At 39.3% G+C, this 22,791-nt stretch overlaps 1 protein-coding gene across 5 annotated transcripts in view; it reads right to left on the bottom strand.

Annotated features, from left to right (window-relative positions):
- Window positions 1-22,791, bottom strand: part of LOC113125684 (glucosidase 2 subunit beta-like) — a 96,053-nt gene that overhangs the window by 31,408 nt on the left and 41,854 nt on the right. For all 5 annotated transcript variants that reach the window (XM_026299298.1, XM_026299299.1, XM_026299300.1 and 2 more), the window contains one exon: window positions 518-587. In XM_026299298.1, the coding sequence (XP_026155083.1) occupies window positions 518-587 (70 nt within the window). The remainder of the gene's footprint in view (window positions 1-517; window positions 588-22,791) is intronic.

The raw sequence follows: 22,791 nt of genomic DNA, 5'->3' as shown, positions 1-22,791 counted from the left end.
GCTGTTGTAAGCATGTGACTGCAGACATTTACATTTAAGATATGAAATGTCATAATACTGCGTTTTAAAATAAGTATACAGATTCTTGAGGATTAAATGTTTTCTGAATGAAAATAAGGGCATGCACTTAATATGCTGATGACAATGGATCATCAGCAAACACATATTTATGCCATGTGTGTCTTTGAAAAATGCCACAAAGCCGTTTGGATAATTTCATACCCAGGCAGACAGTCTTCTGCTCAAAGTTAGTTGGCCTACCCACCAGAGCACAGTAGGCAACCAACAGCGTTTGTTTTTCTTCATTAAAATTAGCCTTAGGTATCAGACAGTGCAAATTCATTACTGTGCAGCTTTCCTCACTGCTTTAGCACAGATGGATGGAGTCTATTTTAAGGCCTGGTTACATGCAATGCTGCCCTGCATACAACAGAAATGTAAGAAGTGCAAAATATCGTCACAGATATGTGACAATGGAAACTAACCTCTGCTTCTATTACTGTTATCTTTTCCTCACCTCATTTCCATGTTGACTGTCTCATAGGCCTCCTCTGCCTTCTTCAGATTGGTGGTTTCCATCTCTACAGCTAAACAAAAACAAAAAGGTAAGAGAAATAACAATGCAGAGTTGTTGCATCTCAACAGCTGTGTACTGCCAAACAGTGGGCTCCTAGTATAGGATGTTATATCTAGGACTGGGAAAGTAGAAGGGATGCATATAAAGAAACACAAAAAAGTATTTCCAGGTGTGGTAACCACTGAAATGCCCATAGGCTTATTAGAGAAAGAAAAGAAGTTAGAGGATCCATTCAAAAATGATCCACTGGTTGACACTGACATTAGTTTTAAAATTATCAGGCAATCAATAATCACCAGGAAATTAATGAACAAAAATGCAGCCAACACAGACCATGATTTGAGGCCATTTATTGAATGTAAGCTCAATATTCACACTCCTAGCTCTGTTTTGGTTTCTGAAAAACTGAAATATTTGCCTATTAAAGCATACACATACTCACCTATCATCACTGGTTAACTGAGCACTATGTCATTTAATGTGAGGCAGGTAGCGTATTTGTGCTTTTAACTGAACTCGTCCTCCTGCTGCTGAAAATAGGGTCTGGGGAAGTTTTATATATAACAAAAACAATGATTTAAATGACACTAAAATGCCCTGGACACCTGAGTGGATCTGTAGAGTCAAGTGACACTTTCCCAGAGGTGCATTGCTATGAAAAAATCCTGTAACACTTTCTTGATTTTGACAGTTATTATGGAAACACTGACTGCAGCTTTATTTATTTGTTTATCAGCATGAAGCCAAATATGCTGGGATTTTCTCCAATTAGAATATTTGCCACTTAATCATTGTAAATAGGAAAGTTGTACGATTTAGCTTGTTAGCATAACCTTATTAAATGTATATTATCAGTTTGTCATCAGGGCCAGAGATGTGACTTAGTAAGATGCTATTCCACCTCCACCAGTCATCTCAATAGGCTGTTATCACATGCCAGATCGTCATTACAGTTACCATAATAAAAACAGAGGGTACCTGGACTGTTGTTCAAAATGAACACAAACACCTGTCTCATGTTGGAACTCCTGTCTAACATATAGATAATATTTCAAAAACATCTCAAATACATAAGAAGTAGTTATAAAAATTATAACTTTTAAGTTAAATGAGAACAAACTGCTGGTGCTTGATGCTTATTTCCAATAGCCTTGCACCTGCTTGTAATGTGTGACTATGCTCCTGCTTATTAACAGTGACATCCCATTAAGCCAAACACGAACAAACAGGCTGAAAACCTGAACAGAGAAGACGGCAGAAAATAGAACTGAAGATAAGTTGAAAAAAACCTTAGTTTAATTGTCCAGTGTTGATGGACCTGGGGATTTACTGGGGTTTGTGGAAGTGGACAGGTTCGTCTCCTGCGTCAAGAGAACTCTCACTGGGCCCCGATGTCGTGGTAACAGAAAGGAACGTGTATGCGGTAAGGATTGTGTGGGAAGCTGTCAGAGCTCTGGTCTGAATACCAATTAGCAGGTTCCTTGCATGAGGTCTCAGCTGGTTGCCCAGAAACATACCCCACACACCATTCCCCTAGCCCCTATGTCTCGCCGAACCTAGTACAGATGTGGTGTGTCCAAGAGGCAAACTGTGATTTTCCATGCTACAATGGCTATTTTTATAGCACCAAGAAGGGGAGATCTGTCCCTAACCCACCCCAATCCTCCTCAAGCTCCTTCAGAAAATCACCATCTTACACATTCTCTCTTGGCCTATTTCTCTTTCACATACAACACACATCAGGCTCAGCAATGACAAAAGGAGATGCAGAATCCCAAGTGGGTGACATCTGACCCCTTGCAGCAGCCCAGTCATATATGGAGAGAGTGGTGTCAGAAAGGGGGAGATGAGGAGGGAGAAGAAAGACACAGGGAGAGCAGTCAGGCGTACAGAAGTACCCAGAGCAGGGAACACAGTGCAAGTAAAGCCTCTCGAATGATCTTTGTACCAGTCAGGCCGACATAACCTGAGGCTGACGTACAGAATACCAAAAAGTCCTCATGCTGGTCTAATGACTGCAAGGATTATATTATTGGTCATACAGTCAATGGATATCGTGGCCTGATAATCACAGCAATCATACAAGGATCTACAATGTGAGCTTGTCTTTAATATACTACATCTTTTTTTCAGTGTGTAAATTAAATCTTTAACTCAGTACAATGGCTCTCTTCAATAATCAGATGGTAATTGTTTACTGTAGCACACACATATTGAAAAGTCTATTATACTGAAGAAAATCAACTTTTCCTGCATTTTATAGAAAAGTAGGACAAATGATTTCAAGCTAAATTGACCAGCTCATGACATACGCCTCTTGAGGAAGTGTACTGTACTTCGATTTTATCACTAGACACTATCGAGAGGGTTGTTATGTCATAGGCCATGTACAAAAATAGAAGAAGAGGGATGTACTGTATAGTATTCTGCTGGAAATCTCCTGTGCATACATACCTTGAACCAGAGACTGGAGATGCTCTGTTTACATGCAAATAGATCAATAAAAAAAACTGCAGAAGAAGCCTGGCTTAACAAAAACAAAGACACTGAGGCTACCTTTGAACCGTAGCTCACACAGGGGATAGACAGCTTTAGCTAGATTATGTCAACTACAGGCACATGTAGGAGTTTGTGTTGCTGTCTGTAAAAGCCTGCTCTTTAAAATAAAGACTGGCAGTGCGCTTGGTTGTGATTCACTTCCCTTCATAACCTTTTATTCACTGCCATCTATCATACTCTTTTATCTTTTCATTTTGACTTCAACATTCTCCTTGCCTTAAATATTTTCAGCAGGAGCTCCTCGGAGTCTTCCTGTCACCCTCACCTCCAGCTCCATTTTCTCCCTTTTTCAAAGTTTCTCTGCTTTACTCGCTCTGACTGCAGAGTGGGAAGGGCTAATATATAGGTTGAGGCTTCTTGTAATGAAATGTTTATGGCAGGTTGTAACACTGAACAAGTGGCCTTTCAGAAAGTGTCATCAGGGCTGGCGATAGCATTAATAACCACCTGCTGGCATCAAACACGACCACCCAGAGGTGCAAATTATACTTTATCTTAAAAAAAAAAAAAGAAAAAAAGAAAAAAACCTAAGGGGCATTATATGACTGAAAAAAAATGTGTGCATCTTAATCTTACACTTTCTTTTTCTTCATATTTTCTTCTTATTCCTTTATTTCTTTATCTGTCTGTAAGTCTCAAATGATTCTGAAACTGTAGCACAGGCTGCTGGGAGTTTAGAAGAGGTCAATCTCACCCCCCGCATAATCGTTGTGTTGGAGTGTCTGATTGTATTAGGGTTGAGTGAATAACAGTAGCTGGCAGAAATAGCATCATGTTTTGAACTATCAGTGCAATTCATAGCCCTGTGACTGACTCAGTTTGTATTCATTCTCCCACACTCTCCCGCAACTCTCTTTTTATCCACAGTCGTTGAAGGACAAGCGCAGCACCATGGCTGTTCTCAAATTAAGAATGGGTCCATTCACTGCACAGCTGTTATTATATCAAATTATATAAGCCAATACTTAAGATGGCGAGCATGAGTGATGACACATTGAGATCTGATTATTAAAATATAGTCAGATATTTCACTTCTTTTGTATCACATGCTTAGAAAAAGAATGTTATATTATCTAGTCCTTCCTAAAGATCATCAATAAGGGCTAAAATTAATGTGATTAATTAAACGAACAATAATCAAATAAATAATGAAAAGGGTTAGTTGAGTAGAAAAAAATAATAATAATTACAACCTTAATATTGCTCATTAATATAATTTGATTGCAAAAACTAATAAGTCTACAGAAATTGCTTGACGTTTTGGGAAATACCAAATACTACTCTAATCTTATCTTTAATATGAAGCTACTACAGGAAGCCGATGGCCAGCTTAGCTTAGCAAAAAGAACAACAAAAAAAAAGGAAGAAACAGTGGTTTTGTGCCAAAGTAACAAAAAATAAAAGATGTTTTTTAAACCCAATTAAAGGGATGACTTATTGAGATGTTGAGGTGTTAATATGTGATAATAGTATTCTATTCATGTAATAGCAATAAAATGCGTATAAATGCAGCAGGCACAATCAACTGCTCATATTACCACAATGATGCGTAATTGCTATTTAACATTTAAATGGAGAAGAGGGCCCAATGAGCAGAATAAACAGTCTGCATGAGGTGAGTTCACTCTGCAACAACTGGGTACTGTTTATGAATATGTATGATGTAACAAACGCCTAGGAGCTGACCTACTTCTGTGTCTCCTCTGCACTGACTCGGTCCCCTTCCGGGGTAACTCTGTCATCTTGCAATATACTGTAATACCAGGAAGCATGCAACTCTCATGTACAAATCAACACACTTCCGTTTGATGGTTTTGCATCTGCAGAGGAAAAGCGCTCAGTAGGTGGTTATGCAGCTGCAGGATCTGGCAATGACAAGTTATTCATTCATGCATATTTACGTGATAGTTTTGACAAGTTTAGCATCTTTGCTTGCCTAAAAAAAAAAAAAAAAAAACCCATCAATTTCCACTTGTTATAAGGGAATCATTTTAAAAGAGTAAATAAACGACTAACACTCATGTAGTCATGTGACATGAAAACAAGAAGATGCAGGATATGGAGTAAATGTGTGATGGACAAGTACAACCAGACGAAGGAGTGCTCTCGACATAACTGGGGCTGCACACTGGAGAGTACTCGTCTGCACTCTCATAAAATATCTTTATCTGGGATCATCTTGGTACTGTGCCAAACACTGTTTAGCTTCAGGAGCTGGGAAAGAAAAAAAATCTATTTCAGACAACATAAGAGACAGAAAGCTGGCAGCTGCTCAACTCAGACTTCCAACATTTGATAAGTAAAAATGGGCTAATTTTGTGTATCCCTCAAATGGTTGCAATCCAATACATTCCTCCTGTGGCTATACAAACCCTGAACAAGGGTGAGAGGCAAATTGTTTCAACCTCTCCACAGCATAATGGAATAAGAGGGAAAATGTACTTGTAGCTCATTTCATAGCAAAAGGAAGCTGGGTACAGTTTTTCATCCTGTTCCTCTCTTGACTTTCCCTTTGCTCCTTCTGTCCAACTAACACTGAAGGTGAGCACAATTATGTCTCAAGGATGCGTCGCCCTCAGCCGGGGTCAGAGGTCTCGCTGAGCACCACGTTAATGGCAAACCCCTCCTGCGTAACATTTCACATCTAATTTGGAAAGTGCTGAATAGAGCCTTTAATTAACATCAGCCCTCGCCAAGGTTTGTAATCTGCAAGAGCGCCAATCCCTGAGCTCTCTTACACACTGAAGCTCCGCTGACTCACATGCCAATTCATTTGTTGATTGCTGAGATGCTCTGGCTTAGAAAAGCTCCCTGGTCACAGCAATGTGAACTAGGGGACATGTTTAAGCGGTTGTATGTGGGAGACAGAGGTGTAGGAGTGCAATTTATGCAAAGAGTTGTCATGCCAGCATTTCTAAAAAGATGCTTGATAAAAAAAAAAAAAAAGTATCTACATTAAGTTCAGCCAAATAATGTTGATACAGATCATTATCTTAGAATAAAGTTTAAGATAAGTGTTTTGCTAAAGTACTAAGATTTGGGGCATGAAAAAACTCTCACAAACATCCCCATACCTGCTCTTACATTCCTGTCTGGAGCCCTCACCCCGTTACATGACTCTGACATCCAGGTAATGTTACGATTTTTAGATATGCTCTCATATCTGTAGATGCAACCTCACTAAATTGGATCAAAGTGAAGCCAGCCTCACAGAACCCAAATGTGCAAAGCTAATTTGTTTATAAATCTTAAAGCAGCAACATCCAAACAAGATGCATGACAAAAATAACACTCTCAACTGCACAAGTGGAACTATGCTTTCCCCATGGACAACACAAGTGCCTCTTAGCCACTGTTTGAGTCAAATAAATGTGTGCAAACATGCAGGCGTTAGCACTGATTTACAGATTCCTTGGGTTTTTACCAAGTTATATAGCTGATGGCTGTTAATTTTGGTCACATTGCATCCTGTCGTTTCCTTTAGAGAACAGGAGGATTGTGGACTGATACTGTCACCTATTAAGCAAAATGGTCAAGAGATGCAATGTTAGCAACACTGGCGACTACTCTTATTGATGAAAGTGGTATGGAACCAGATATTAAGTATCTTCCTGGTATTATATAGCACACAGGACAAAAGGCTGTTTTTTTCTGATAAGGGGTAATGAATGTAAAATATGGATTAAGGAAGTTAGAGGGAATTTGAAAAAGCCTTTAAAGCTGTACCTCAGAAACCTAAAGTGAAGAATTAGTTTTTAATCAAATGCCTTAACATCTTAACTGAGGTGCGTCATGGGCTCGAGACCTGCTGAGAGGAGACAGGCAACAGACGGTGCAAAATGTGGTCAACCAAAACTGCAGTGTGCCGCTAGAATGCCAGTGACAACTCCCCTACTGCAACGCACAGTGAGTCATCAAAATGCTTAACAGGGAAAATCCTCACTACACCTCAGGAAAATGCCACTGCTCCTGCACAAAAGATAAAGCCCATAAGCTACAGCAATGACAAATTTGAGTCCTGATACACATTTAACTGGCAGGATATGAACTGAATATAAAAAGGGTTGCTCCTGAGGATTCAGAAAATGGATCCAGAGTGGCAGTTAGTAGCTTATAATCTGTGGCAGACACTGGCTCTGCTTGCAGTAAGTGGTTACTGGGCAGCTCAAACCAGCAGCGTTAGCACTGCAGATAACATGCACTCTGCTAAAACAGATGATGTAGCACAAAGGACAGTGCCGACAAACGCAAACACAGCTGTAGCTCAGCAAGGACCAAATGAAATAGGAGCAGTGATGATAGCACCATGGACAGAACCAGTTTGCCATGAAAGTCAGCACCATGGAGAGTGATTGCTAAGCAGACAAGAAAACCTACCCCACAGAAAAACCAGTAGTAACTCAACTACACCCACCATGACATAATATTGTCACCGACCATCTACAATGCTGATTATTCTTCTTTTGGAAGTCTCTGCTTGTACCACATGTGAGCAGAAGTCCTGAAAACAGTCAGGAGGAGTGGCACTGGTTGTTTAGCACTTGTAGGGACATTGTGAGAACAGTGCCCCACAGAAATGCCCATCCATTTCTGTACAGAAAGATTTCTGCAGACAATACTTCACTCTAAGCAGTGCTATGCTAATGTCTCTCCAAATGGGGGCTTTTCAGGACATGTCAGAAAAATTAGAGAACTAGAAGGCAAGAAAGACAAACATACACACACACAGACACAACTGTGCAGTAACTGAGTGTAACAGCGGTAGCCTGTAGGACAAGGGGGAAGGGTGATATGTAGGAGGGGGAAGGGAAGAGCGTGTGTTTGTTTTAGCGTGTGTTGTGTGTATTGGGGGACATTAAGAAGCCCGGGAGATGTTATTCTGGAAAGTGGTTGGTTTGGAGAGGCAGCAGCTGTTGTTGGACCAAACTGAATGCCACTGGCAGGCTAATCTAAGCAGCAACACTATCAGCACAATAAGGGCGCTGCTGAGCAGCAGTGACCTACACCACTTGCAATGCTCCTGGAAGAGGGAGTTGGTGGAAAAAAGCCTGGTGACCTGCAGTCTTTCAACATGCAATAGCTCTTTGTGAATATGTTGTAACATGCAGTATATATGCATAGTTCAGGCATACATCTCCAAATTCCACCAATGCAATATGGACAAAGAGGGAGAAGGGAGAAATGACAAGAATGGCTGGCAATACACTGAGATAGCTTTCACTGGCCCTGAAGTTTAGCAGCAAGCTTGGTTATGAAACACAACCACAAACACACACAATGAAATCATGATGGCACCGCACCTACGCTTTAACAAACGGACAAGTCTCCATAGATGGATCAGATGAAGAATGTCATGATACACACGTGGCTACAAAACTCCATTACTGTTACATAGAAACTATAGTATATCAGTGGTAGAACTATAGTAGTAGTCCATATTTGGACCTTTGTGTAAAAATCTAAAATTGTAGGACTACGTAATTACACTACTTTTTCCATTCATATTGTAGTTGTGCCAGTACAGTCCTTTTCAAATTGTAAATGGTTCAATTTAACTTTTGTGTCTTTATTTCTCAAATGAGTTTTTAATTTTTTCCCCACCCTACAATTTCAAGATAGACCCATCTGCCTCATTTACTTTTACAATCATCCTCAGTCCCCACTGGGACGAATGTGGTACCTCTTTTTCTCCTGGCAGTGTCACAGTTATGAGACAAAAGCTGCCTGCATTTGCATGTATGTGTGCGTTTCTGTCAGGAACAAGTGTGGACACGTGTAGAGAAGCCAGCACCAAACTGTCTTGTGTCAGTTAATTATTTTCAGTGCTCTAGATGCTGTCACTGACTGAACATCTTAAGACTTTGCTGGGGGCACTGCTTAGTGAAGGCGCGCCGGCCCTTTAAATAATACCAGACCTAAGGGTGAGGGACGGCACCCTGCTTACCAACACTGATACCACAGCAGCAGCCTGATGGCAATTATTTAGACGTCCACTTGCTAATTATAATAGAGGATGACAGGTGCCCAAAACAATTTGAGTGCAAACTGCCTGTGAACTTTTGCGTGTGGTTGTCTCTGCTGATGGTTAAAGATAGCCAAGCCAATGTCTTGACAAACAAACTTGTCGTTTACTTCTCGGCTGGGCTCCGTTGCTCTTGGTTCCCTAAGATGAGCACGTTGTTACTGAGACAGTTAGTGGTTTCACTAGTTACCTGAAGCTAACTGTAACAAAGCACAGAGGTATAATGGAGATTGAAAAAGAAGTTCACATACCTGCCTGAGTGATTTAACAAAGATTCAATTTCAAGAAGATTTTAACATTTTTTGTGATTTATTATTTCTTATATTAGAAGAACAAGAGATACTGTGCATCTCAGTTGTTCATGCTAATTGCAGATAAAGTAGCCCTGAGCCACTAGTGTCAAGAAGACATGAGGAATGGCCAAATAATAAATAAATATACATATATGTATAAAGCTATATTAACCACTCATCTGTGTATAAATGTGTCTCTAGTGCTGTGTAATTTACTTTTAAGTCCTTATCAAATTCATCCAATTACATGTACCTGTTACTTATATCCCAACAGCCTTCTTACTGCCACATCCCACCGCCATTTAACAAGACACACACACCCACACATCCTGAGGGGAGACACTGAGGGTGGGACTGAGAAAAACTGGGGGAGGAGCCAGTTGGTGTTAAAGAGCGTCTTCCTTCCGGAAAAATCAAGGCAGTTGACTAGTGAATAATGAATATAAATTGAATGCTCCTAGCTGGTACTGCTGTGCAAGGCTGCAGTGAGTAGAAGAGGGAGCTAATTCACAGCTGCTGACAAGATGGGGTGATTGTGGGGTGTGTTTATACACACTTAAGATGGGACTGTATTACCGTCTGTCATTTTGTCTTTCTCTCCTTTATTGCTACTGTGTATGTGCATGTGTGCTTCTTTGTGTCTGTGAATGAGGCCTATAGACATGCTCTACTGTGACCCTCTGACTCCTGACAACTCCAATCAGTAGGATGTGTGGGAGACGAAGGGAGGGGGTGCAGGTCCATAGCGGATGGTTATCTGTGTGTGTGTGTGTGTGTGTGAGTGAGTGAGAGAGAGGGGTGGGGGGGATTTGTGTTCCCTGTGCGTGAGGGAGGATGACACAGAGTTCTGTGCACACAAATTGTGAAATTCACCAACAAAAGTTCAGGAGAAGTAAAAAAAAGCTTTTTCTACCATGTGGTGAATAGTCACACAGTGTTATGTAAATGAAGACATTAGGTTGTCTAGGTAATAACAGTACTGACAAGTATACAGCAGTTCATTGAAAGTATTATCAACCCGGTGTTTACTATAAATGTAAAATAACAACATAAGAAATATTTTATAAGACAAGCAGATTGTGCATAAAAAAGAAAATATTTTATCATGAAAGAAAACAAAATGAATAGAAAGGCAAACTGAAATCAGTTCAAACATTTTTCATGGCCTCTTCCTGAAATAGAAAAATGTGGAGGTTGTATTTGCAATAAAGATTGCTATTTGCAGTCAGAGCTATCAGTTCTGAGTGCAACATCATGCAACATGTCACCTTCTATTAAGCTGGCAATTATCTATTAGCACCATTGCCTGCACTGGGGTTTGCGAGAGTCACATGCCAAACAGTGTGGCCTACCATTTTCTATCAACAAGGTCCAGATTTAGATTTCACATTAGTCCCTACATGACGCCAGGAGCCTGTGTGAATGAGAAAGCGGAAAACCGTTGTGCTTTGCCTAACACAAACACAATCCCAGATGGTTTTCTTATCCACTCAAGAGGACAACAAACCTGACGCCATTTGCACATGCGTATAGGCAATTATTATTTTTTTTTTACACACATCCCAAAAAGGGGAAAAAAACAAACCAAAAAAAAAAGCAATTGGTACACTGTCATCCTCATTCAGCCAATTAAGTCTCATGAGGAACTCAGGCTCCCATCCCTGTTATCTTGAACAAAGGTTATGTAAACTTATGTAAACTGGTTGGAGTAAAATTGATGAGGAGCTAAGCACTAAGACAATTCAGATGTGTAATATAACCACTGATTTAGTAGTACATTAGTATGTGTGACAATGTTCTTTTAGTAGGAATACGAGACATAACACTATGAGCTGACAGTGCTCGCAGTTCTGTAGCACTTAAACATTTAAACACAGTTAAATGTTGACATCAGTTTGCTAATGTGCTCCCATTGACCACTTACATTTTTTCCTTTCATCCTGACCTGAACCTAAATGTCTGTAAAACTTCGTAGTTGTTGTAATATTTGAGTATGAAGCAAAGTGACAGACTAACAGACCAACACTGCTAGTTACACCTTTATTTATCATTGCTGATTTGCATTAGTAAAGACAGAGATCCACGTAGACGCATGAACGCCACTGACAGTAGTTGACATGCTCAATAGTATTAAGAACATATTAAAATTAACAAAATTAGATTAAATAAACGTTATTGGTCCATAAGGGAAATTCCTTGGTCACAGTAGCTCAGTTACATGCAGACAATCTATATAATATAGATTAAAATAAAATGACAAAATTCAGCACAAAAATTTATAGCATGTTTGTTGAGCAGACAAAAAGCAGACAGTCACACTAAAGACTGAAAGAGTATAAGAGGAAGGAATATGATTTGTGCCTAATCTGAGCACTAAGAGAACCCTTTAAAAACCACTGCTTCCGGAGATGATCTAGGAGAGTTGTGTGGGACACGGTGCACCCTAAGTCTACAGTTAGTCCCTTTTCACATTTCTATATGTGTGAAATTAAAGCATACTCCATTCGAGAGCTCCTTCATGAGGGATTTTATATATGTTTCAGCCATATGACATATCAGCCAATAATAGGCTTTTCGTTGTTTACAACCAAACATGATTTTTTCCTTTTTTCCTAACAGTCTCAGGCTTTCAGGCACTGTTTCATAGGCACGTAAAAAGTGTCACATTATAAATTCCCTGGTCTATTATTACCTTTGCTGTAATGACACATCCCACACAGCCTGTGCCAAAGAGCTCCGCTTGGGAACAGGCCCAAGGCACTATGTTACACCTTGCTAACCGCATTGTAGTGATTGAAATCGGAAAACCGAGTGCAAGACCTCGTTTTTCTTCTGCTCTGAATGCCACACTCCTTTTATTCTGGTTTCATTCATTCACTCACTTACATGGCTCTCCATCTTTTGCTCTTTTACACTTCGGAGCTCCAGGGCCACTCTGGGGTCGTTGTTGGCTTCAAGAGCCTACTAAATATAATGAATTAGAGACTTAAGAATGTGACTCTCAAGTACACAATTATGGTGAAGAATGGCACTTTAAACAAGTTGTAATTTTGGCCTTCAAATTACAAAAATTATAGCAGTCCGCTATATACATACTTATATACCTATAATATTTATGCGATTACATAAGAAACTGAAGGGAGCATGAGACTAACCACAACACCAGACTTATTATACATAATTAAATTAGACACATTGCTTCTGCAGCAGCATTCATAAAATGCTACTACACGGTTGTTACATTATTAGTTATTCCCCTACGCCTGCTACACTATCTAGTGCACTCTACATTTCTCATCCATGTACGTATGATCATGTTTTGAAAAATAATACTGGTGTTCTATATATGCCCATGACAGAACTGTAAACAACAATTATAAAATGTTAAGTAATCAAGTCTCCTTGCAGAGGAAGATATTTAGCAGCCTCAATACACACTAGTCTGTAGGACAACACCCTAAACTGCACAGATTTGATTGACTTAACTAATCCAATTATATTAAGAAACCGGTGTTCATTTCAGATGTACATTAAGCTCCAATTTGGGGAATATTTTCTGATTAGCAGAGAGCAACAACAGACTAATTGTTGTGCCTGGTGATTTGTGCTGCATAACATAATTCATGCACTGTCAATCAAGCTCGACTTCTGGATGGAGGGATGCACTGTTGCTGTCAGTTGCTGCAACCCAAAGTCCAAAAAGGTACAGAGGCACGTCTTCACATATAGTGTGCATGGAGTTTGTATATCAGTAAATTGAGCTTGTTTACATTTGTTTATCCATAGTTGTATTTAACAGCCCTGACATTTACCAAAATTGTTTTCCTTCACAGCCTTGCATTTGTTTGAACATACAATGGCGATGACTCTGTAATCCCGTTTTAATTAGAAAGATGTAGTGTGCACGCCAGGCTCACGCACTCTATTTCCCGCAGCGATGCCACACTGGCGAGGAATCAATCACCAAGGCACTGGTTGCCAAGGCAACGAACAGGGCCTTCTGCACTACTGTCTAAGTGGTGAATGATTGCCGGTGTAACTCATTGGCGGATGTGAGGAGTTTTTATCTGTCTCTCTCACTCTCTACTCCTACCCCTCTTCTCGTCACATATCCAGAGAGTTAATTAAAAGCAGCCAACATGAAATAAATCTAAATCTGAGTAGAAATGAAACATACAGTACAAATTGAATTCGCACTTCAAGTGGTTTCAGGTTGGGAGGATAGGTGGGGTGTAGCAGAAAGGCAATAGTAGTGAAAAATGAAAATGTAGAATGAAAGGGGTATAAAATGAAGACAAACATACACATGCCAGAGGGAGGAAGGGAAAAGCGTGAAGAGGCAGGTGAATCCAGACAAAGGCATCAGTTTACTCAGATTCTCCTATGAATTAAGCTGAACAGCAGATATTTTGCATAAGCAAAACATAAAACAACTGCAGACAAACATAAAACAACTTGCCTGTGCAAAATAGTGACTGCCAATGCCTATAAATGGTTATTACTACAAATATATGGTAAACAACAAAACTATGATAATTTAGTTCAAGTATGTTAAAGGATCAGGCTGGTGTTATGCATTATACTACATGTTCATTGCCTAAAAAAATGTATATGAAAAAAAAAAAAAGTCCTACAAGTTATTGTCTCAATTCTTTATTACTTCAATTACTTGTGTGTGGCACTCAGCCTCAGACTCATTACCTGCTACACAAGATGCAACTGTTTAAAGGCCTGTCACAACTAGACAGTGTCCTCCTTCTGTAAAAGGCTTTGCATTTTCCTGAAACAGCTAGGCGTTTTAGTTTGCAAAAGGGGAAAAAACATTTGTGGGGCTTATTTTCAATCATGGACTGCTACACATCTGTGTCCCAATGACTACCGTGACAGTGGAAGTAGGAGTGATTCAAAATAAACCATGATACAGTACAACATTGAAGTCAATAAGGGAACATGCCAACCAATGCAAAAGTGTTGCTAACTGATGTGCTTTAGCATTGAATCAATCCTGTCATAGTGTTTACTACCAGGTGATGCACTGATGCCCAAAATGCAGCATACAAGCATTCTTCTAACACTTTTTTTGTCAGGACTTTTAAAAACTGAATAATAAAATACCAGTTGGGTAAAAAGGGGTTTTCATTAAAATATCACAAGAATTCCTGGAAAGCTATTAAGCAAAAACTAAAAAAGGAATCAAAGACTGCAACTCCTCTGCTAAACACAAAAAATGCCTACACTAGGAATAAAAAAAAAAAGTGAGCTTTGCTGAATGAATGTGACTGCACCACAGCAAAGAGAAAGGTGAGACAAGCTAAATGGCTGTACTGAACTATATTGAAGGAGCAAGTGCCCATTCCTGAGGGAGCCCTGAAGGGGTCCTTTATAATCCCATATCAGATGACCCGCCCAGAAACCACACAACATCTGTGAAGATCTAATTCAGTCTAGTGCTAAAGACATTGTTTTTGAAACACTGGGGGACAAGACTGCTGGAGAAGTTGATATAATACATCTCTGCACAACACCACTGGCCCAGAACAGGATTTGTCACTTCAACATTTCAAGTTTTGTAGGAGCAGGCAAACAGCACAAATTCTGCATTGCAAGTAAATAAAAAGCAGAGACAGATACTGCTGCACAACTGCTTGTTTATACAGTATTTCACAGTTTCACAGCAAGAAGTCTGTGAAGGAAATCCACTACTGGGTGATTCAACAAACCTACAGTACACCTGTCCCCAATTCTCTCTCAGTCTCTCGCAGACATAAATTGTGATTTCTTAGACACAAAATGTTAATGCCTACATCTCTGCAGCTAGCTGGTATAGCCATGGGCATCATTTTAATTTTGTCAGATCATCTTACACAAATAAGGCAGAGTAGGAGAAGGCCAGTGTTGTAGTTTCACTGTGGTGGAAGAAGTAACTGGCCCAAACACACCACATCCACACACAAGTTTGAGTAAAGTGCTGACCTCCAGGGAGTTAACTTCTCAAATTGCCTCAGTGATGTTAGTGTGTTCTCCATGGTGTGCCATTACACCATGACATCACCATTTGATCCAGTTAAAGGTGAGAAGGAGCCCTTCTGACCACACCCAGCCACACCTCAGTGTTGCTGAAGCTCAGGCCTGATAGCAGAAAAACACTGTGTTACAAATTTGTGTTGAGGTACTTTTTAAAGAGCTGGTAAAAGCTTCACACGATCAGTCACAATAGCAGTTACTAAATACCCAATCCTTGATTCACTCATCTCATGAGTGATTTTTAAGAAATGTGATATGCCTGTTGTCAAACACTTGCTGCACTCTCCATCAAATTCTGTGCTACAAAAATACCACAATCTACCTGCCTTTGAGACATGTGGGGCCAAACTACGACCCTCCAACTAGCTCTGAGTAAAACACAACAGACATCACATTGGTCCGGGAATAAACTGGTGCGCACACCAGCAAACTCAGGTTGTCCATCTGGCAGCAGGCACTGCCTATGTATCCACTGGGATCATGCCTTCCTACTCTTCTGCCTCCCACCACTGTCTCTCCAATTAAAAGTTACACATCAGCCTCAAGTCTGAGCCAGACTTCCAGATGGTTGGAATGATAGAGCAAGCTTTTCTTCTGTTGCATTGTCAGTAGAGAAATCAGTTACCTGTGTGTCTATTTTCGAGAAATGCTGTGCAGTTGGGTGGTTGGCGGATGCTTGGGGAATTGAACCGAGTTCTTGTGCTTAGTTAAATCCCCACACTCTTCTCTGTACTTTTAGACACAGCAGTCTAAAACTGAACAAGAAACTGCAGGTTTCAAATGTTGATACAGAGCTGCACTTTGTTTCTTGTTTGGTTAAATGAGGCTGTTCATTTTTAACTTTAACAATAGGAAAGACATAACAGAACAGTCAGGAATTATTCAGATTTTCTGTAAAGTATAAAGCTAATTTTGCTTTTATTTTAGCAAACACCTTTAGCTGTCAGCAGTTGGTAAGGTTTCAACTCTCCAACATTAACAGAATCCTGCACTCCTACTGTAGTGTGAAACAGTAAAATCCCATTTAAAGAGACACTCAGACCTTCATTTTAACATGAAGATAGTATCTATTATAATGTCAATAACACTGGTCTACAAAGTTTGCAAAATTATTAAATTGTCCAATATAAAATGTTCCAATTCTTGCTCATATTCTGATTAGATGAATTACAAAACAGGTGATAAAGGTGCCGGCTGGCTAAGGTTTTCAAGATATTTCATTAGAAGATTTATAATTATCTTTGCGCATAGGCGATTATATTTGCCTACAAGGGAGGGGGGTGTCTGATCATGATTCCTCGTAACTTCGACAGTGCGGTAGAAGCTACACAGCAATGGTCCCAACATACGGACAATTTTCATCAGTTTGTCATGAAAAAAAGCTTGAAAAAGTCACATGAATGGAAAGTTACATTATCGATATCAATAAAAAGATAATTTTATTATGAGTGCTGTGGCACCATTTACATTGCTATCACATTTTGCAGAAAAGTTATGGAGCATAATCGCACACCCCCGTCCTAATTTTGAATTATTTTGATGCAATTTTGACTTGAAGTTGCATCTTGGAAACTGAAGCCAATTAACACCCAGGACTTAATTTTCCTTTATTACTGACCCAATTCTGGTCAAATTTAGCTACTTTCATTTCCAAGGCTTTCTCTTTGTAGACTAGTGTTATAGCTGGGTTTTCATAGGACATAATTTAATTTGCACTCTTATCATGCACCCCATAATCCATTAAACTTTAAAGTACATAAATTAAGCAAATAATAAACTGAGCATTTCATTACATATTGACTTCTATATAAAATAATTATCAATGATAAGCGGACGTAAGAAAAGGTATTCTGAGGAGACTGTGACAGCTTCGAAACAGACATCTATCCAACCATCTTTTAATGCAAGTTTATTTTCTACTTAGCTCTGAAGCACTGACATACATGAAGCTGTCAGTGACCGAAGATCACAGGAAAGGCATGTCAGCCTTTATTTTACCATCACAGCATCTAGCGTATGTTATCCCACATGCTTAAGTGCAGCTGACAGGTAAATCCCATGGCTGAGCATTTCTGCTGCTCTTGTACTTCTCTGCAAACGTCTTTCAGAGTGAGAACAACCATCACATCTTTTGAGACCACAAGAATGCAACTCTGGCAGAATATAGAATCTAACTTAAACAACTAAAACAACTGTGTTAGCAAACATAGACTGAGTAAAGATAGCACAAAGAACTGCTTTGGCTTGGTGTGGTCAACATCTCCTCAATGTGTCTTATCTATAAGCCAGGCTGTAAACCCAGAGCTTCAGACCTGAATCTACTCTGCAGCTAACACCAGTATAAGTGGGAGACAACTTATGTTTTCTGTGTATCATCACAGGACTGGCAACCACCTGTCTCCATGATGTACTATGCCTGAATTTTTCAAATTCTTCAGCAAGCAGGAGGTTTTGTTCCAATAAAATCTGACAGGCACATCTAATGATAAACCTATCAGCCAAAATCCCAGTTTTTCAAAGCAACATGGGACAGAATTTCATCCAACGGTTTCTTGAACTGCCTTTCAGCCGGCTGCTGCCAGGATAGATTGTAGCAGAACTTGAAAGCCTCACATGGTCAAACTGAATATCACTGTGGATCAGATTATAACTAAGCCAAGAGGAGATGTTCATGTACATAGCTAATGGGAGATTAACCAAAGAGAAGCTTAAATTTCATCAAGGTTGAAAAAAAGCCTGTTTAAATAATCAATTCTGGTATATTTCCATGCAAAAATAAATGATTTTCTCTCACACTAGTCTGCCACTGAGCAAACCCACTGTAACAATAACATCAGCATTAAATAAAAATTGTAAATCGATTAGTTAACTACAAAAAGAAAATATCCTCTGGTTTCAGTTTCTCAATTGTAGGATCTTGCTACTTTAATGTGACTTATGCAATAACGCTTTTAATATCATAAATCCACATAAAATGTTAGCACATAGTCTATAAGTGCCTTACGTCTGAACGAGTTCTGAGATTGCTAAGCTAATCCTAACTGAGTTTGACAAATGTAAGAAACAGAACACAAACATCTGTCATATAGCACAGACAAATCTTCAAGAGACCACAGGGAGCAAGGTCAATTAGTATTAGGACAATTTTAGATTCACAAAACAACATAAACTTCGATAGTGGTATTTTCCAGGGTCACCCCTCAAATGATCTCTGGCAGCAAATGTGTCTATCGCTATCTTCTCTGTCAAGCTCATTACCTGACAAATGTGGGCTGAAGGTGAACTGTGTGGGTAAGCCTCAAGTATGTCCTCTTAAGTGCTAAAGCAGCAGGGTGGGCAGTGGGGGAGAAAACGCCATGATAATTGAGAGCATAATGCTTACTTATAGCATATACACCTTCTGTGTTAAATATAGCCAAGCACATCCAGAAGTCCATGGTGAAGTGCAATATACCCCATAAGGATTACAGATGAAAAGGGTAATTAGGTGAATGTGAAAATGGAAAGTTCTTGCAAGATTAAGATCTTAAACTTACTGTTTTTCTTATTACTTCCCCATGTACTAGCAACCTGATTACCAACCAGAAAAAGCAAGAGCCTGTCCTCATGGCCAGACTCCCAGCAGGCCCTGAAAAGCCTCTGGTTTACTGTGTGTCACTTGGCTTGGGGTAATTTGATTCATTGCATTGCATATTTGGTTGGGAATACATTCCACTGGAGCAAAATATCAGCTGATATTTTAAGGGCCTTTAAGGCAGATGCTGCATCACTGCATCTGAGAGCTGCATTCTGTCCAAACATGCTTCTCTAGCTTTTAACATTTCAAGAACATCTGATCATGATACTTACAGATATGCTGTTAGTAGAGCTGTGTTATAAGAGGTAGGTAAAACAGTGCTTTAGCAGGCAAAAGGTACAATGCCTGGCTCCTTCAGTCGAAACCTATAATTACTTTCATGGTAAAGGACGTTTTCATACCACATCAAATCACTGGGTTACATGTAGCTTTACCCTTTTACAACAAACTGTTCTCAGATGGCTCACAGAGTTTAGTTAGTTTACTTGGCTAAAGCTGGAAAAATCTCAGAGCAACAGATTGACTGATACCAACTAGATGAGAAGTATACTTGTCTGAAACCATGGCCTGATTCTTTAAAAATTAATAAGAATTTTGAATAGGGAATTAACTAATAGTTTACAACTTCAATTTGTGGCATACCACTTGCCACATACAGAGATTAATTTAAACTAGTAGTACTCTACTACTTGCCATGGCATTACACTATGCCTTGTATTTTATTTCTAGTGACCAACATGAGAAAGTTTAAGTATTTACAGCTCTTAATTGAAACAGCTTATCTGTAATTGATGTTCGAATAGGAATGCAGGACTGTTGACCTTTATATGCTTACTACAATTTGGATCTAAACTCAATTAATTTAAATATATTTATTCCTTGGTAGTATCACTTTCAGCTGATTTATTAGTATGCAGGCAAACCTACTTGTTAATCATTCTGTTGTGGCTGTTTTCTTTAGTGTCATTCTGCTCTGTGTAGAGCTGCCAAACATGTAAAAAAAAAAAAAAAATTTCTTTCATTACACAGCCAAACTGAGCTAACAATCAAACATTGTTACCAAATAATCTAATTTCATACATGCAAACAAATACATACACATATTTGCTGTGTTTGTCTCCTAGAAAAGCACAAAGTCTTTGTTGTGCCAGCGAGCAAGGAAGGTCAAAGCAAAGTCATTTATCTCTGTTGAGCTGGAAATTAACTTCTGCCTCAGAGCAATTTGGCCTAGTAAGAACCATGCTATGCTACTGACCTCTCAGGCAACATGTTGTGTGGCAAAAATAGCATGGTGCAGGATATATGACTTCAGGAGATTAGTATTATATTATTTGTATGACATGCAGTACATTTCCAAGAAAAAAAGAAAAAAGAAAAACTTAAGGATAAAGACAAAAAAGGAGAAACTGGCTATTCACAAGTCAAACAAGTGCAAGAATTTGCCGAAATTACAAATGCAGAAGGGTACAAGGGTACAAATTGTACAAATCTGTCAAACATACGGAAAAAAGTTGAGGCCAAAGAGCTCCAACATAGATGAACCATTCAAAATAGTGCATTTTCTCTTTCTCACAGTATCTCTCATTTGTTTTTCTGTGCTTTGCTTTGAAATCCAAAATATTTTTAATGTTAACTACTCAGCATAAGTATAATTTGGCATAAATGGGCCTCCCTTGGGGTTTAGGATCCAATATTAATTGTCTAATCTCTATAATATTATACAACAATTTTAAATTTTGGCTGGTAAATACGATGCTGCTCTGTTCTTAAAAACTTCAAGTTCACAGCAATAGTCACTACAAATAGTGAGGAGTCTATTTCTTGGCAATTTTCTTGTAGTAAGTGCATGATGACAAAGACCCAGAATGATATAAAACTGGTATGACATGTTCTATTTGAAGTGCTCATTCCACATTTTAATTAAAGAATACTGAAAAACAAGTTTTGATGATTATAGTGTTTTGGCATCAAAAAGACACTATTGTAACTTTAAGATATTTCCAAGTTGTGGTTTGCCTTTGTCTGCTCATCCACACAAAGGCACACAAGCCTGAAGAGATCAATTTTCTGAGCTCTGCTCTTTTGTGTGGCCTCAGAGATTCTGTTAGAGGGGATAATTGTTGTCTTCCATTCTAGCTGTAGTGACTCACCTAGAAAAGTACGTGCAATGCAGTGTAGAGAAATCAATACAAAACTGCTAATTGGGCTCTCAGCAGGGAGGCAGGAAATGGCTGCAACTCATACCTGTTTCTACGACCCAAAGACGATGAAAAGCAAACATGTGACATTCAAGACTATGCATCTCTTAGTGACCAATGAAAAATAGCAATTCAGCTGCAAAGCAAATTCAAGTCTGACTAAAACATGTGCAACACTGGATGGTATTGCCATGGGTTCTCATTATTATATTTTCTTATAGTAAATAGCCAGAGTAATGTTCACTCACTTTCTTTGGTTAAGACGACTTCGAAACTACTGATTCACAAACGTCTGTAAGGGTACCCTACCAAAACCCATAACCCTCTAAATAAGTCTGTTAGTACTTGTGTCACTACACTGTACATCTGTCGTTGAATACTGCTAGAGTTGACTAATTATTTTTCAGCCACTCAAGGGTTTAGTGAGACTCAAAACAAGAACCATAAATGACTCCTCACTGCCTTTTCCCCTCCCAGTCTGTGCTATGCTGAAGCAAAGAGAGTTTGACATATGTGAGAAACGCTACATTGCAACAAACTACAACAGGCATCCGCCAATTTTGTTCTACCCGTATCAAAAGTAAAAAAATCTCAAATACACAAGGGGGGGGGATCCATATGAGATCTTAAAAGCTCACAAAATAAAAAAAAAACAAATTATGAATTTGACCAACAGCTCTATGCCAGCTACAATACTTTTCCCCCTCTTAAATCTCATTACAAACACATTGGTTTTTCCTTACCAGCTGCCAGATGATTAGTACCATTGGATGCTATTCTTTCCAATACTCAGTTTAATTATTTGCAGGCAGTGTACATACATGACATGCGCTGCACATAAACAGTTCCTCTTTATGTCAACAATCCAACATCACCAGAATAAATTTAAAGGGTTCTAAAGCTGTGAAACAACCAAGAAATTGCCCTAGACCCTTCATTTCATTTGCAGTGCATGCACTGTATGTTGGGATTGTTATCCCCACCAACACCCCCACACCCCTTTCTCTCTCTCAGACTGTGAATCAGCAGGTCCCTTCGGTATACAAGGCAGAGTGATTTTTGGATTTGCATATTCCTGAATAAATTATATTGCATTTCTGCGATAAGCAGAAATGCTTTTCCTCTTCTCTTCTTTTTTTACCGTTCACGCATGCTGCCACGAATTAACCCTGAATCATGAGGGACCACTGCGAGTGAGAAAGTGCTGCTCAAAAATTCATGTTTTCGGCAGGAGAAAAACCATGCCATTGGCCCCTTGTGGGGCCCAGACTGCCAAGTACGTGGATGGTTAATCAGGCCTGATAATGATGCATGCCCATGTCTGGCACCAAGGACAAGTATGGCAGCTCGCGCAATGGTGGAAGATAGTGCTAGAAAGCCTGGGAGTTGAGGAGGTGGAAATTAAAAGAGATTTAAGTTACAGACCATCAAGATAAAAAGATGGAGGTCAAGCAGTGAAATAGAAAGATAAGTAGTACAGCAGAGGAGTGGTAATTTCAAAAACTGTCACAAAATATATCCATCAATGACCTATTACAAAT

The sequence above is a fragment of the Mastacembelus armatus genome, chromosome 18 (genome assembly GCF_900324485.2).
Source record: "Mastacembelus armatus chromosome 18, fMasArm1.2, whole genome shotgun sequence".
NCBI lineage: Eukaryota > Metazoa > Chordata > Actinopteri > Synbranchiformes > Mastacembelidae > Mastacembelus > Mastacembelus armatus.
This window is presented reverse-complemented; position numbering and strand designations above follow the sequence as displayed.